Source organism: Pelodiscus sinensis, chromosome 17, assembly GCF_049634645.1.
Source record: "Pelodiscus sinensis isolate JC-2024 chromosome 17, ASM4963464v1, whole genome shotgun sequence".
NCBI classification, from domain to species: Eukaryota; Metazoa; Chordata; order Testudines; family Trionychidae; genus Pelodiscus; species Pelodiscus sinensis.
Window position 1 is genome coordinate 4,125,382 of NC_134727.1, and position 14,652 is coordinate 4,140,033.

Genomic DNA, 14,652 nt, shown 5'->3' on the forward strand with positions numbered 1-14,652 from the left:
CTTAATTGATTTACAATATGTGTAGTTGAAAAAAATCATTCCAAGGTTGGGACCGTCAATGCCAAGTTTATAATAAGTCTTAAATTAAAAGGAATGATAATAAAAATGTCGGTACCCTTAATTATAGCAGCATGTTACCATGGCTGGATACAGAATAAGCATTGGTTCCACTTTGGGGGACACTTTTATGTAGAGCTTTCCTTGAATATTGTAGGGGATGTTCTAAAACAATCTGATCTTAGTCAGAATTGAATGACAGAAGTTTAGAAACATTCTGATCTCCCACTTTTAGAATATATATTTTTTAACTTTTGAAATAGGTTTCTTGATTTAGGCTATTTTTGTTAAAGAATTCTCCAACTCAGAATTAAAGCAACAGTGTTTGCATATAACCAGCTGCTCTAGAACTGTTGATGTTCTGCATACAAAGGTTATGTGGGAAGCTGTGTTTTATCCTCTCCTTTAAGGGTGACCCAGATCAATTCTGGTATATATGGAAAGAAAGAAAATTCCCACAAGAAGGCCTAACTGCCCGTCTTTCACAAGATGTTCCACTACTGTTTGCTGTGATGGGCCATAGGGCAGCAAACACTTCTACAGGTGGCCTTATTTTGTATTTAAAAAAATAAATATTAGAATCTTGAAGTGCCCCTTCTGGTGACAGGCAAATTAATTTGTTTGTAGGAGGTTAACTGATTTTTATCACAGTGAAATTAATGTAGCTAATCATAGGAACTTCTTAAAGACGAGAGCCCCAGTTCGTTGAACAATGCATTTTTCTGTCTTGGTTATTGATTTATACCTTCATGTTTGAAGGATAGTATTGAAAAGAGACCAATGCTTAAGCCCTATTACCCCAAATAAAATAATTCACCTGGAAAATTGTGTGGAACTATGTAGTGTTCCCTGTAAGCTGAGCACATGGATGGCTACCCAGGGGAGATTGATATGCTGCCGAGCTGATTAGCAGAGCCCACACAGCCGGCGGCATATGTTTCTACTGGTGAAACACATCTGCATGTGCTTTGGTATCCATAACAAAATTTATTCCACACAGGAATGAAAAAAATAAGAGGGAACATAGCTTAGGAGTGTGTGACTTCCTGACCAACCATTCCATAACAAGGTTATTTTTTTATGCCTTGAAGCATGCAATTTGATTAGCCTTCCATTAGTCTTCTTACCTCCAGATGTTGGTTATCACATCATTTTCACTTACAAGAGCATTTACAATTTGATTGTGACCATCTGTCAGTGAATTATCCAAAGGGCCTGTACACTGTCAAGTATTACCTTGAGCTTTACATTTTTCAGCCACCAACTTTGAGTGACTTCTAAGCATAAAAGTGTCTGACCAAGTTGTGATGTTGCTTCATAATAAATTTCTCTGTTAAAACCTGTCAAACTGGTCTCTTTGCAGTCTCGTATCCTTAGCTTTTCCAGTCTCTTCTTTTGTAAGTCTTGCCAAACTTTTCACCCTTTTTGTTGTTCTCTAGAGCTTTGGAATGGCTGTGCTAGTAGCTAGGAGTATGAAACTATATTTTATGCAGGAAGAAACATAGGTTGCCTCGGTTGTGGAAATTTTCCCCACGCACTCGGGCCAATGATCTTGTTTTGATATACTGCAGCCCTGCTCTAATGTTTAGTGTGTTTCATGTAGGGATGTAAAATTCCTTTTAATCAGTTAACCAATTAAGCATAACATTTGTCCGGTTAACTGCTTAACCGGGATCCTGCTCCAGCCTACCCAGTTTGTCGGTTAACCAGTTACTGGTATGCATCACCCAGTAAAGGTGATGCTTACCAGTTAACTGGTTACATACCTAGTTTCGTTTATAGATGGCTCATTGCTGCAGATTTTGGGGTGCGTTTAACTATTAGAGGAGTTTTTAATAGGTACTATCTGGGTATCAAATGTCTAAGATGAACTCTGCTCCTGATACCAGAAAGGAATGATTAATTCTCCTTTTTTTTTCCTGTAGTGGACAAATATGACAGTCTGAGAGAAAGTAAATTCACTTTTACTTTCATTTGTGTGCCTTCCTCTTCACTCCTCCCTTTCTCCATCTTGATTTGAAACGTCAGGTTGTGGGCCATCACAAATGTCTAAAGTCCTGTTGAACTGAAATGTGGAACCTGCCAAATTAAATCCAAATTATTAAAAAGCAAGAAGTCAAACAGCTTCATGTTCGTTACATTAACTGATAGGCCTATTTGTAGCTAGCAGGTCACTGCACCTGATCAAAATCAATCCTTTTTTGTTCTTTACCAAAGAAGTGCATCGATATTTCGTTTGCATTTTCCTGTTGTGCGTTATTGGAAACTGTTTCATGTTTAGTAACTCATAATACTGCCATAGCTAAGAGTCTTAGTTTTTCTTTCATAAATCCCTTAATTCTGGAGTTTGTAACACTGGAAGAAAAGGTTCCCATCTGGTTTAAACGTGGCATGAAAATAAGCAATGTTTCTGCCCAATTGTTTAGCTAAATTGAACATTTATAAATTGCACGTGGGTCTCCAAAGCTTTATAGTCTTTCAGTCGTTTTGTTTTTACATACATAAAATGTAGCAAATGGGCAAGACACAGGACTTTGCTCAAGTTGAGCCTAAAATGACCAAAATATTTAAAAACTTTGTAATATACCTAAGATGTTTACAAACTTTCGTCAATCACTGACATATAGGAAAAAATCAACATTTGAATTGGTTCCCTCCCCACATCATATATGATCAGATAAGCAAACCACTAAGCATGTTCACACAGTGATTTAAAAAAAACAACCTGGCACCAAGTCTCAGGGCTGTGGGTCAGCTAGCTCAGGGTCACAGGGCTTTCCCTTGGGGAGCTATAAAATTCGGTGGAGAATCGAAGGGTCTGAGAGCCTGGTTTCCCAACTGAACCTGAACATCTATCCTAGTCTTACACAGCCTCGCAGTTAGAGCCAGCTGACATGGGCCAGTTGTGGTTGTGTGCAAAGTTCTCAGAAAAATCTCCGGTAGCTTGGTGAAATCACTAGGCAAGAGGCTAGAGTTTCAGGAGAACTGCAAACATTGTGTATTCAATTTAATATCTTATCTTTTTATTAGAATTAATGTTTAGATTTAAAGGTTACACATTTCTAGTCTAAATTATTTTTGAAAATTTTCACTCACTTGCTAGTATTTCCTGAGATTAGGCATCTAAACTCCCTCTGCTATAGCCAGTGAATTCACTTTTTTAGATTAGTAATGTTTGTAGTCTTACTTCTATTAAATGAGATGTATACATCTACTCAGTTGTATCTTTACAGCCCAAATACATCCAGGATCATAGAATAGAAGAGAGAATTTTGGTAATTTCTGAAATTGGCCACAATCATGGTATTTTTGGCTTAATAGTTTTTGTTTTTTAGCAGTGTTAAGAATTTTAATTTGAATGGAAAAAATAAGAGAACTTAGAAAATATGGCCTTAACTTCTCTTGCTTTGGATTCCCACTCTCCTCCCCGCAAATTTTGGCACAGTAACTGCTTTTCAGATGTTTTCGTCTGTGGCCCCGGACCCCTTTAATTTTGATGTACTAATTTGGGAAGTTATAAATTCAATTTGACTTGGTGTTTGTAATAAAAGATAAATAGGGCACTTGTGAATGTGAAAAGTCATTGAAAACTAGGACGCTGCCAAGCTTGGAGTTGGGTTTACCAGCTGCTTAGTGATGAATAACTGAATCCATTTTGATTACTTTATCTGAATCTAAAGTGTACTGCTAAATCCTGAAAATTGACTCTGTGGAATACTGCATCATGAAATGCCAAACTTTTGTGTGACTTCCAGATCACACATGCCCCAGTTTGCAAGTACACAATTCTTTTTCTAATCACCAGTGCCAACAGCTTGCAGTCTGGTAGTTGAACTCTTTTCTTTCTGATTTGTCATTACTAGTCATCTTCCCTTGCTTATGCCTATGGTGGAACACTATTTTTTGTCAATAACTCATTGAATGATAATAGCAACACATGTATAACTGAGGGTTGAATTTTGCACTATAGAATTTGTACTTTTGTTAAAAATTGTAGTTGAAGAAGAAGATTAAAATCTTTTCTTATGCTTCTTTTTATTAGAAAATGTGGTCAAATTACAATGACCATGAGTGGCTGCATTAATGCACATGATGCTAACGTGCATGATGCAGTCCAGTATAGACAGGGGCAAGCTATGTTTGACCTAGGTACATGATTCATGGCTGAACCTGAAGTCTGACTTAAGTTTTGTGTAATACTATGTTAGTTTAATCCAGCTCCTCAAGTTTATATTTTATTAAAATATCCTTTTCTAGCATATCCTAGGAGAATGCAAAAATAAAATAAATAGAACAAATTGACACTAAAACTGGCAATTATGACGGAATACACACACAAAGCAAATTAAACAGGTGCCACTTTTCTGTAGTCACTTTTCTGACTATAACAACACTTATTCAAGAGCAGAATATATTGAACGTGAATTACAAAAAATTGAATACTGTGTCCCCTCAGCTATAATATTCAAGTAGGCGCTAGGGGTAAGCAGTTGGGAAAATCACCTTATCCTTCATGTGACAGAGTTTGCATATTTTAAAATCTTAAGTAGTTGTTTTACTGTTGGCCCCTAATAATTAACACAGAAGTAAGCACGTACATATCCACTTTAACATACTAATGAGTTGCCTGCATTAAGTGATTTGTTGTGGCATCTAACTGCTTCTTCTCTTCCTTCCTTTTTGTCACCCTGCAGTGTTCTGTGCCAAGGTCTTTGTGGCTAGGCTGCTCCAACCTGGTAGAGAGCATGTGCGCACTGAGATGCCTGCAGAGCATGCCCAGTGTCAGATGTCTCCAGGTGCCTTTCTTCTTTCTTGTTGTAAATGTGTTATGCGTAAACTGTGAACATTGTTAAACTCAGGGCTCTGTTTAATCAAATTGTTAAGTCTGCTAAATGTTTCTTTTGTGTGCATCCTTCTCTGAAATCTTCTACTTAACTATTTTGTAGAAGTCATTAAGAGAGCCCTGTATGAACTTGATCATTTTTTCATGGGGGGTGATGAGCTTTTATGTTCATTGCTTGAAGTTGTGATACAAATAGCATAGTTGTGCATGTTGCCTGTTGCATTTTGCTTTTTCATTTTTGGTTTTAAAACTTGTTTTAATTAGTTTTGCCAGTTCTTTAAAAACTAATTGCAATGTCCTACATGGTTTAGAGTACAAGTTTTGATTTTTCATTGAGAGGAAGAGATTTTTTTACTAGTGTGGTCTTAGTTACATCATTAAGTTACTATCATTGTGCATGTTTGAATACAGAACAGTTTTGTTAGCAGTGTGTTCTAGATCTCTTTTGACTTCTTTATCTAACTTTAATAAAAAGTAATCTGGTAAAGATGTGAGTTTCCTTAAATACAAATTCCATTGCTCTTAATTTGTAGTAAATTGCATAAATCAAAGCTGCCTAATTTATAGGCAGTGATGGGGCTGGGGGAAGGGATTGAGGGGAAAGAGTTTGTTTCTGACTGGTTAGAGCTAGTTTACAAAATAGGAAATTTAAATAGTCTATTTTTGGTCTGAGTGAAATGTTTTGAATCCCTAAGAAACATAGTTTGGAAAGTTATACAGAGCATGTGTAGTAATTATTTGTATAATATTTTCTTAAATACTCTATACTAATGCATACAATATTTAACAGAGCACACATATACTCGGTATATCTCTCCTCTTTCTGTATTTGTGGAAATTTATAGCAGCGTTCAGTGGTGCAGCATTGTTTCGTGTGCACAGGAATTTAAGCATGGAAGGAATTGCTTTTGTGAATGGAAGTCTTAGCAGTTCAGATTCTGTTTGAATGTAAGTGAATCAACCAACTATAAACACCCTTCAGTGAAATAAGAGTATCTAACTAAACATGACCTCTGAGTTCAAGAAACTACTTTTTTTAGTTAGGGCGGATTTGGAAGGTTCTCATTTTAAAGTTTCATAGTGCTTCTATCTCAATACAAATGTAAACAATACCAGGAAAACTGTAATATTACTTTGTTTCAGAAGACTTATGTTTGAAAACATTGCTAAGAAACCAAAAATAAGAGAATTTTCTTCCCTGTAATGTGTCTAGGGATGGATAGCGTAATCCAAGATGAATCAACGTTGTAAAACCTAACCAAAGCTTGAGGGAAGTGGAAATTCCAATCTGTAGAGAGATAGTTCTTGGGTTGTTTGATTAATGATTTGGCTTTACTACAAGCCAATCTCCACCTTATCTCATGCTTGTGACACACCCAGAAGTAGGCAGAAATACATTTTGTACTTAAAATGAGAGATTAACAGCAGGGGTTCTCAGTTTTCCATGTGGGACTCCAAAATCAGTTCCAGGCTTTTGTCATGACTATAGTCCGTTAGTTACCGCCACAATCCTTTGTGAAGCAGCGTGGAATTTGATTCACAGCAAGAAATCATGCTTGGTTTGTGAAGGGTCTGCTGGGAAATGCTAAAAGAGATGACATCTGCTGTGTGATGTGTCCTGTGGCCTAGCGTGTTGTTTGAAGGCCTGTTAGAAGGTGGTACTGAGTGGGGTTTAGGAAGTTCTTGACCGCTGGGAGCTGTGTGGGTGGAGGAGCTGCTTATGTACCACATTTACGTGGTATTCCTCGGAGCACAACACCGTGTGGGAGAGGAGACGGTGGGTAGAGCTTCTCTTCCCTTAGTTCCTGTGTGTCTGAGAGGCCTTTGATGTTATCACAGCCGTCCTCCACTCTTGTGACCCTGCTTGAGACGAGACGTTTGGGTTTCAGAATGGGATGATTTTCTAGAGCAGTGATTTGCAAGCAGGTTTCAGGGGTTCTGCCAAACTAAACCAGAGAGCGGGGCCTGTGTTAGACACTGGAGCACGAGCCTCCCACCTTCAGCTTAGCTTTGTGGGGTCCCTGTGGTGTGCGTCCCAGGCAGCTACCCTAATGACAGCCCTGCCTTTTAATGTAGTGGAGATGCAGGAAAAGAGGAGTTTTAGAACAGGAAGGCTGTGGAATTATCATCAAATGTTAGGGGAGAGCTCAAAGAGAAAAGCTGGGGGCCCCTCCTCTAAAGCTACACTTATTTCTGAACCCTTCAGCATGTCCGATCTCAAGGATAAACTGTTGCAGGATCCCCACATAGTTGCAGAAGTCAACTCTCAGAAACACAGCCGACCTAGCTCATAAGTTCTCACTGCATGTTATTCCACACACAAGTTACACTAGGGATGTAAACTCCCATTGAAATGGTTAACCGGTTTAACATATTGTTTAACCAGTTAACCCCAATTAAAGCAGGGGAGTGCTCCAGAGGTAGCTGCAGCGGCCTCTCCTCGCGCCGCTGGGCTAGAGCATCCCCCAGGGATTAATCTTAACTGGTAAGCCTCACCCATCAAGTTAAATGTACATAACCAGTTAATTCACACCCCTCATTTACGCTCATCATTTGTAGCATCCATAATATTCAGATATTGCTAGACCTCTTTTACCATTGAATCTCAAATAGCTTCAAAACTATCACAACCTCTTTTGAAATCAACTCAGAAATTTCAGTCATCGGTATGTTCAAAAAATCATTAGCCCTCTGGTATTCCCCTCCCCCTCCCATGAATTTTTATCAAAGCGATTCACAGTATCAACACGGGTACAGATGGGATGTGCAATGGATATCTTTACTAGTAAATAGGGAAAAGATGGAAAATCAGAGCTATTACCAAGCAACCTTTCGTAGTGTCATCTGACATTGAGATGCTATTGGTCTCTATACATTGTAAAGATAGAAGATAAGACTAGAGGAAAAGATATATATTCCCTTGTGTGCGGTACATTTATTATATTGGACGCTGACTTTGGCCATATTTCTTTTTTTGCTATAGTTCACAACTAAAGGAGCAAGTTAAGAAATACACTGTGTTTTGTCACAGTGGAATCTGGAAATGTGCTATAACGTTGATGTGATGTACAAGTATAATTCTGCAGTAACCTAGCTAGTGATTCTTTGATGCCTGGCCATACATCATGAAGCACTAAAAAAAAAAATCTCAATTTGTGATATTTAATGTTTGTGAGCTCTCATCCGAGTTTGCTTTAATTCAGGGGTCATAAGTTCCTGGCCCGTGAGTCATCCCAGAGCAGTTGCACAATCCAGCCCAGGACTCCCAGAGGCCTGTCAGTTACTGGCCCCCAACTCCTGCCCCTCTTTGCCATTTCCCAGTCCTCTCCCCCCCATGTCACCCCTTCCCTTGAGGATGTCCAGTGTGCTCCGTTTCCCCAGGGCTCCTGCCGCCATAACTGCTGCTGTGGCCCAATGCCAGGCCTCCCAGTGATCTTTGAAGCCACATCCTCGGGGACAGGATGCCATGGAGGTGGAGAGGGTGGGGCTTTGGGGACCAGTAATGGATAGGCCTTCCTGGCCCACCAGAAATCCTAGGCCAGATTGGGCAATTGTTCTGGCTGGGGATGGTCTACTGGCTGGGAGTTTGAGACCCTGCTTTAGTTTTGGCTGCCTTGCCAAATAGTAACTGAAGTCATTATATGTAATTGACGTGAAATATTCATGTCAGAGTGTAGCACGCGCAGGATATGTTCAGTATCAGTCTTAACAGATGCCAATAATGGGTGCATGTGATGGGATTATTGTGAAATTGATCAGAATGGATTCAGCTTTGTTTGCAAGGATAAAAATGTTTTAACAGTCTCTGACTCGCATTTGAACTCTGAGATGTACTTTGTAGAAATTCCTCCCTGGTATTAATCTTGTATGTTTCAACTCCTGTTCTGGGTGAGCTCTGCTGACAATTTGCATGGAAAGTGTAGGCTGAAATTTAGTGGGAGCTGTAAATGGCATAAGATTTGCCACGATCCTCTTTAAGATTCACTGACAATTCATATTTGACTCGAAACATAAATGTCTGTTACAAAATCATGAATTCACAATTAAAAGATATAATTTCCCTCTGCTGTCTTCCACACTGGGAATCTGCACACTGGGATACTGCAAGTGAACCTGACTTTTTGTTCATTCTTAGGTAATAGCAGACACATTACTTGTCCTTCACATTTTCTAGGCTAGATGCCTAAAAATCATGTTTAGGTAAAAATAATAGAATATAAACAGTGGCAGTGCTTCATGCTCAGTGCGACAAATAAAACAGGGTATGACTAACTGCAGTTTCAGAAGGGAATTAAAAGGGGCCCCTTCATTCGCTGATGCACATAGGAATTACCTATGTAAATCCTATTTGATTTATGGGCACAAATACCTAGAATGAGGAAGATGTGAAGACTGCAGTGAGCCTTGGTTGAATCATGACCTTTTCCAGCTTGTGTAATTCTTCAAGAGTAAAGTATGAGCAGCTTAAAAGATGAATCCTGAGATGAGCTTTACTCTTACCTTAGTGTGCATAATGAAAAATGTCATTAGCATGCATGCAATTAAGAGACCCTTGTAAAATCTAGCAACCGGATTTGACGAAATGTCCTCAGAAGCAAGTAAATTGAATATTGTACTCCAAATGAGAGCTGGCCACTGTTCATTTATTTGCTGTGCTTTTTTAATGCAGGGAAATTACTTGTTTTTAATTGCTGCTGCATGCTAATCAGGCATCTTCAGTCTGTCATGGATTTTCCACGTTGAATCAATTCAGTATATGAAAAAATTCATTTTTTTTGTCTACATGCATTACTTCATATTTCTGCAAGCTCAATTTTGTACCATGCTACTCTGTTGCTCAGTACATTTAAAATCATTTGGAGATGCTCAGTTATATTTACTGATTGAAATAGTGTAATTGGGGTTTATTGTTAGATGGTTGTAGTTGAAATGCTTTATGTAAGTATTTGCTCTTCATGCCTTTATAAATATGGGAGTCCCATTTTCTTAGTCACTCTACAAGCTTAAATTAGACTGCCCCAAAGGTTTACCACATTGGTGAATCCTTGCACCTGTGTGCAAAAGACAAATAAATTGACTTCTATTGTTCTTCTGGCATGGATCAGATTGCAATATCCAGGACCTAAATGAGAGAGCAGTAAACTTGACCTACTTGTGTTGAGCCACTGGTTCTATTTCTGGTTGTGAAACATAGTAGTTGATGTAGGAACATCCATAATTTTGGGAATTTATCGTAGTCCTGCAGCAGAATAAAACTGACTCAGTTCTGCTTAGTTTCATTGCTGCCCAAAGGGATTCTGAATAGGGATGTTAAATATCAGTTAACTGAATAGTCGATTAACCTCATGAATTTTTATCAGTCGACTATTCTAGTTCTGAATATCCATGAACACTGACAAGGCCTGTTGGCAAGTTAAGAGCAGCGGCAGGGTAATGGAAAAATTTAGGTGTAGTGATAAGATGATGATGCTACATTGTTTTACACCTCAGTTCACATTTGGATGTTTTCTTCACAGTAGTACAGTCTAGAAACAAATGGGCTCTTGAATTCTGTAGAAGTTGTTACTTGCCAGGTAAAACTTCCTACTTACCCTGCGTAACACAAGATTTTTTTTTTTCGTATTTAATACTAACACTAGTGTATTTTGTAAAGGAAACGAAAGCTTAGTGTGAAACTTCAGTCTTAAAACAAAGTGGAGTCTGCTTTTTTGTGAATGACCGAAGTGCATTTAAATATTTGATTGCCTAAACTCCATTTTGGTATTCTTTCATAACAAAAATAGCTTTCCACAATCTTAATATGGTATTTCAGGCTATCATTCAACCATCAAATACCAGTATAGTTTTAACCTCTCAGGTCTAGCACCCTTGGGACTTTTGCCCAGTCCTGAACCAGGAAATTTACCAGACCAGGGGAGGTCAATACTGACGCCTCTGCTTCTGCAGCTGTGGGGCTCTGCTGTGGTGGCAGCAGAGGGGCTGACACTGATGGAGCGAGGGTGGGAGAAAGGTGCTTGGGCAAAGAGGCACCGGCTGTGCTCCCAGCATCTAGCTGCAGGGTTCCACAGCTGCCCTACCTCTTCCCAAATGCGACTCCTCATCCCTGCTCCTCTCCCTCCCTCCCTGCATTTGGACACTGCAAATAAGCTATTTGCTGCTCTCCTGAAGGTCTGTGAGGGTAGGGGGGGGGAGTTGCTCCATGTGGCCCTCCTGCCATGGCGCGCCCCTGGATGCTCGACTACGGATTTTGTTGGACGAGGAAAGTCGGTTTATATCAGTCTAACCTGTATGCAAATGGAGGCTTTTCACACATGAATCATAACACACATTCTTTCAGTTAAAGACTAAATACCGATAGGCTTTCGTTTGTGGCTTTCAGAGTTTTATGATCATTAAATCTCACTACGTACCTTTTGAGCAAGAGAGATGTTATCTGACAGATTTTAGATGGACCAGCTGAGGTACAGAGAGGCTAGGTGGCTTGCCTAAAGATACAGTGAGCTAATGATAGGCGGGGAACAGAAACCAGCTCTCTTGACTCAGTCCCTTGATGTATCATTAGGCTGCTTGCCTACAAACCCTCTTTAACATCTTAACATCACAAGTTGGAATGTGATAACTGGTGGTCTCTCCAAGCCCAGTGAGCAGGCTTTTTCCTGTGCTGTTTTTGTGGGGGTGCAGTTTTAAGAAACAGGTGATTTACAGCAACTGAAGGAAAAGTTCCTAGAAACTGCCAGAGGCAGTTTCATGTTTAGATACTGAGTTAGGACATTCAGTTCAATTCATGTCATCGCTCAGCATTACGTATCCTGGCAACCTATCCTGAGGCCAGTTGATCAAGAACCAGTCTTGTAGCAGCCACAAACCAAATCTAACCCCCTCCACCTGCAGCTTAACCTGTGAGTAGTAATTTTGGCTCTGTTAACGATTTCCTCGATGGCCTTGGGTAGACCCTAAAAATATTTTTCTCATTCTGAGAGGTAAGAATTATCATTCATTTTTCACATTGAGGGTTTTGTGCGAATTAGTACTGAAATGCTGATAGATTAATATTGATCTCAGGAAGAGGAAATCAAATCTGACACGCATGCTCAAATATCAATCTTAATTAGAAGGCCAAACCTGCAGGATCCTCCTACAGTTGATGTAATTGTTGCCTTGTTAAAGGCAGTTATTCCTTCAAAAGGCAGATTATTAGATTTTGTGACTGTAGTGGCTCTCTTGCATACACCTGCTTTCTATCTGAGCCTGGATGGACAGTATTTAAACACCTACCTATCAGTAAGAATCAGAATTACAGGCTGCTGCTTTTGTATCCAACTTATTCCTAAATTCTGTTTCATTTCCAGACCAAGAGCAGCCAATGAAGTAGCCAGAGACCTTTCTGAGAGGAGGTCCTGATAGGTATGCATCCAGGCAAAATGTCTGCTTTTTTAAAAATAGGCTGAGGATAAGATTACCAGGAAAACTCTTTGACACAGTAGTGATTTTCCCCATCTTCCCAGATCAGTATTTCCAAAGGTTTAAATTGATCTATCTTGAAGAGGAAATGCTACCAAGGGAACATTTCAGCTTTCTTTTGGTACCCAAGCAGTCTGCCAGAATTGAGCACTTGTGATCCTGAAGTCAATGAACAATATTGCAGGAAACTAAAATTTAGAATCAAGTCTCTGAAATTCTGGACTGGCTGTTGTTTCTCAAGACACATGTATAACTTCTGTCAGTATAGGAGAAACACATTTTCACAGACTACAGGTGGTAAGATTTTTACAGCCAAAATGACAAACCAAGTTTGTCTCCAATCCCTTTCCTCCCTCCAAGTGCAAGCCTGCTGGGTATTCATGTCTCCTGCATAGGTGTATTAACATAGATCAGAGTCCCCTGATGATCTTCACTATTGTGGGCAGGAAAAATCTTTGCAGACCCCTCTTCACATTTTCAGTGCAAGATTTGACTTGACTTGCAATTATCTCCTGATATCTTCCAAGGAACTTTTCAAGTCAGGACTTCTAATTGGAGTCTGTTCACATCTGGCCAGCACACTTGATTGGGAAGCTCATTTTTCTTAATTTATACTGCTGGATTTAGCAAGAGGCATATGGAATATAGTCGCTGGATTTTGGAACCATCTGTCTGGCATTCTTTGAAAGATCATTTGAAACATCACCATCTTTTGGTGATAATGGCTAATCCTTCCTTATGGCCTTTGAATGAATGAGGGCTTTAGATACTCTTGTCTGCACAAGACAGCAGCTTTTCTGCTCAAATGTGCTAAAAGATTTTTCCTCCCTGGGAAAGAAAAGCTCAGCTCTACAGATGATTGCTAAATAGGCAGGAGGTGGAACTATCTGAGCCTTTCCTAGTGATATTTGAAATTGCTAACGTAGGAATTCTGAGCTCCCAGTTATGCACCTGCTCATATCCAAGCAGTCCACCATAATTCACAGGTTCTACTCCATGCACAAGGGCAAAGGAGGTGGTAGCACTGTATCCTTTCTTAATGCTGGCCCAACCGCACTGCTATATGCTTCTCTTCCATTTGCTTTCCTGTCCAGAATAGCGTGGAAAAAAAGTTAGCCTTGGTGATTATGGTAATTATCAGGGCTCGCCGAGCCGCGGCGATCCCTGCTCACCAGCTGCGCTGTCCGGCGTTCTGCATGTGCGAGGATTGCCCGGACCCGACTCGTCTGGGATGTAATCTACTCACCACTGGTTGAGCCCTGGTAATTATAGTGTGCTTGGGTTTCAGGCATCTTGTTCTTCCAGCCAGTCTTTGAAAGGATGCTTTTGAAGGCCTTCCACAAGGAAGCAGGGGCTACTGTTACAGTAGCTGTCAGCTCATTAGGTGAAATAAGGAGCAAGTTAGTGAGCATAGTGTACAGTTTTCTCAAAATTATAATTTACTTAATCTCAGGTCTTCCTATGAGAACCATTTTGACTGCAACTGTTATGCTGAAGGAATAGCACGTGGGACTAGATTATCCGTGTGTCTTTAGTACGATTTCTAGCATGTTGCCCAATTGCCATAATGATGGGCATCTATAATTTCTTTTGAGAAACTGGTCAACAGTATCTCACTAAGGATATTTTCTGTTTTTATTTAGTTGGATTTCAGAATTTCTCCTACTTTCTCCAGGGACTGACTTCAATAATTCTTCCTTCTTGGCGTAAATACCCTTCAAATAAATGACTATATTTCTATCCCATAATAATTGTTTAGTCAGAATCTGTGCTCTCTGAATCCTTCTGCCTCAGTTACTTATAGTTCTTTGAACTCATGTAATTTGCATCTTTCTAGCACAGAGGGATGTAGAACTAAATGCAATGCAGTATCAGCAGAGTTGTGTATAGACTATTTGACATGTCTTTATTTATATGGTCCCAAATTGCTTTGGTTTGTTTTTGGCTAGATTAGGTTTCAAGCTCATGTCTAATTGGACTACTGTTGTTTGCCAGGTCTTCAGCATTATTACTTTCTAGTTCTCTTACTTTCTGCTGTAGCTGTTTCATTTGTTCCCCCCACCTCTGCATCTGTATTTGCTTACCTTATTCTGAGCAAAAGCTTCAGACGGGGTAGCCGAGTAAGTCCATAACTGGAAAAACTTAAACAACGAATAGTCTAGCAGCACCTTAAAGGCTAACAACACATGGAGATGGTATCATGAGCTTTTTTTATACCTGTATTTCTGATCTCAATAAGCCTCTCTTGTACTGTGTCCTCACCAAGTTTGCAATAAAGATTTCATTCGCAC

General features: G+C 39.6%; 1 protein-coding gene across 4 annotated transcripts in view; it reads left to right on the top strand.

Moving 5' to 3' along the window:
* The window catches only part of FBXW11 (F-box and WD repeat domain containing 11), a 100,143-nt gene that overhangs the window by 15,727 nt on the left and 69,764 nt on the right, over window positions 1-14,652 (top strand). For 2 of the 4 annotated variants that reach the window (XM_075900140.1, XM_075900142.1), the window contains one exon: window positions 4,752-4,853. The exons of the other annotated variants lie outside the window; for them this stretch is intronic. In XM_075900140.1, coding sequence (XP_075756255.1) covers window positions 4,803-4,853 — 51 coding nt within the window. In that variant the 5' untranslated portion in view covers window positions 4,752-4,802. The remainder of the gene's footprint in view (window positions 1-4,751; window positions 4,854-14,652) is intronic. 4 annotated transcript variants of the gene reach the window in all.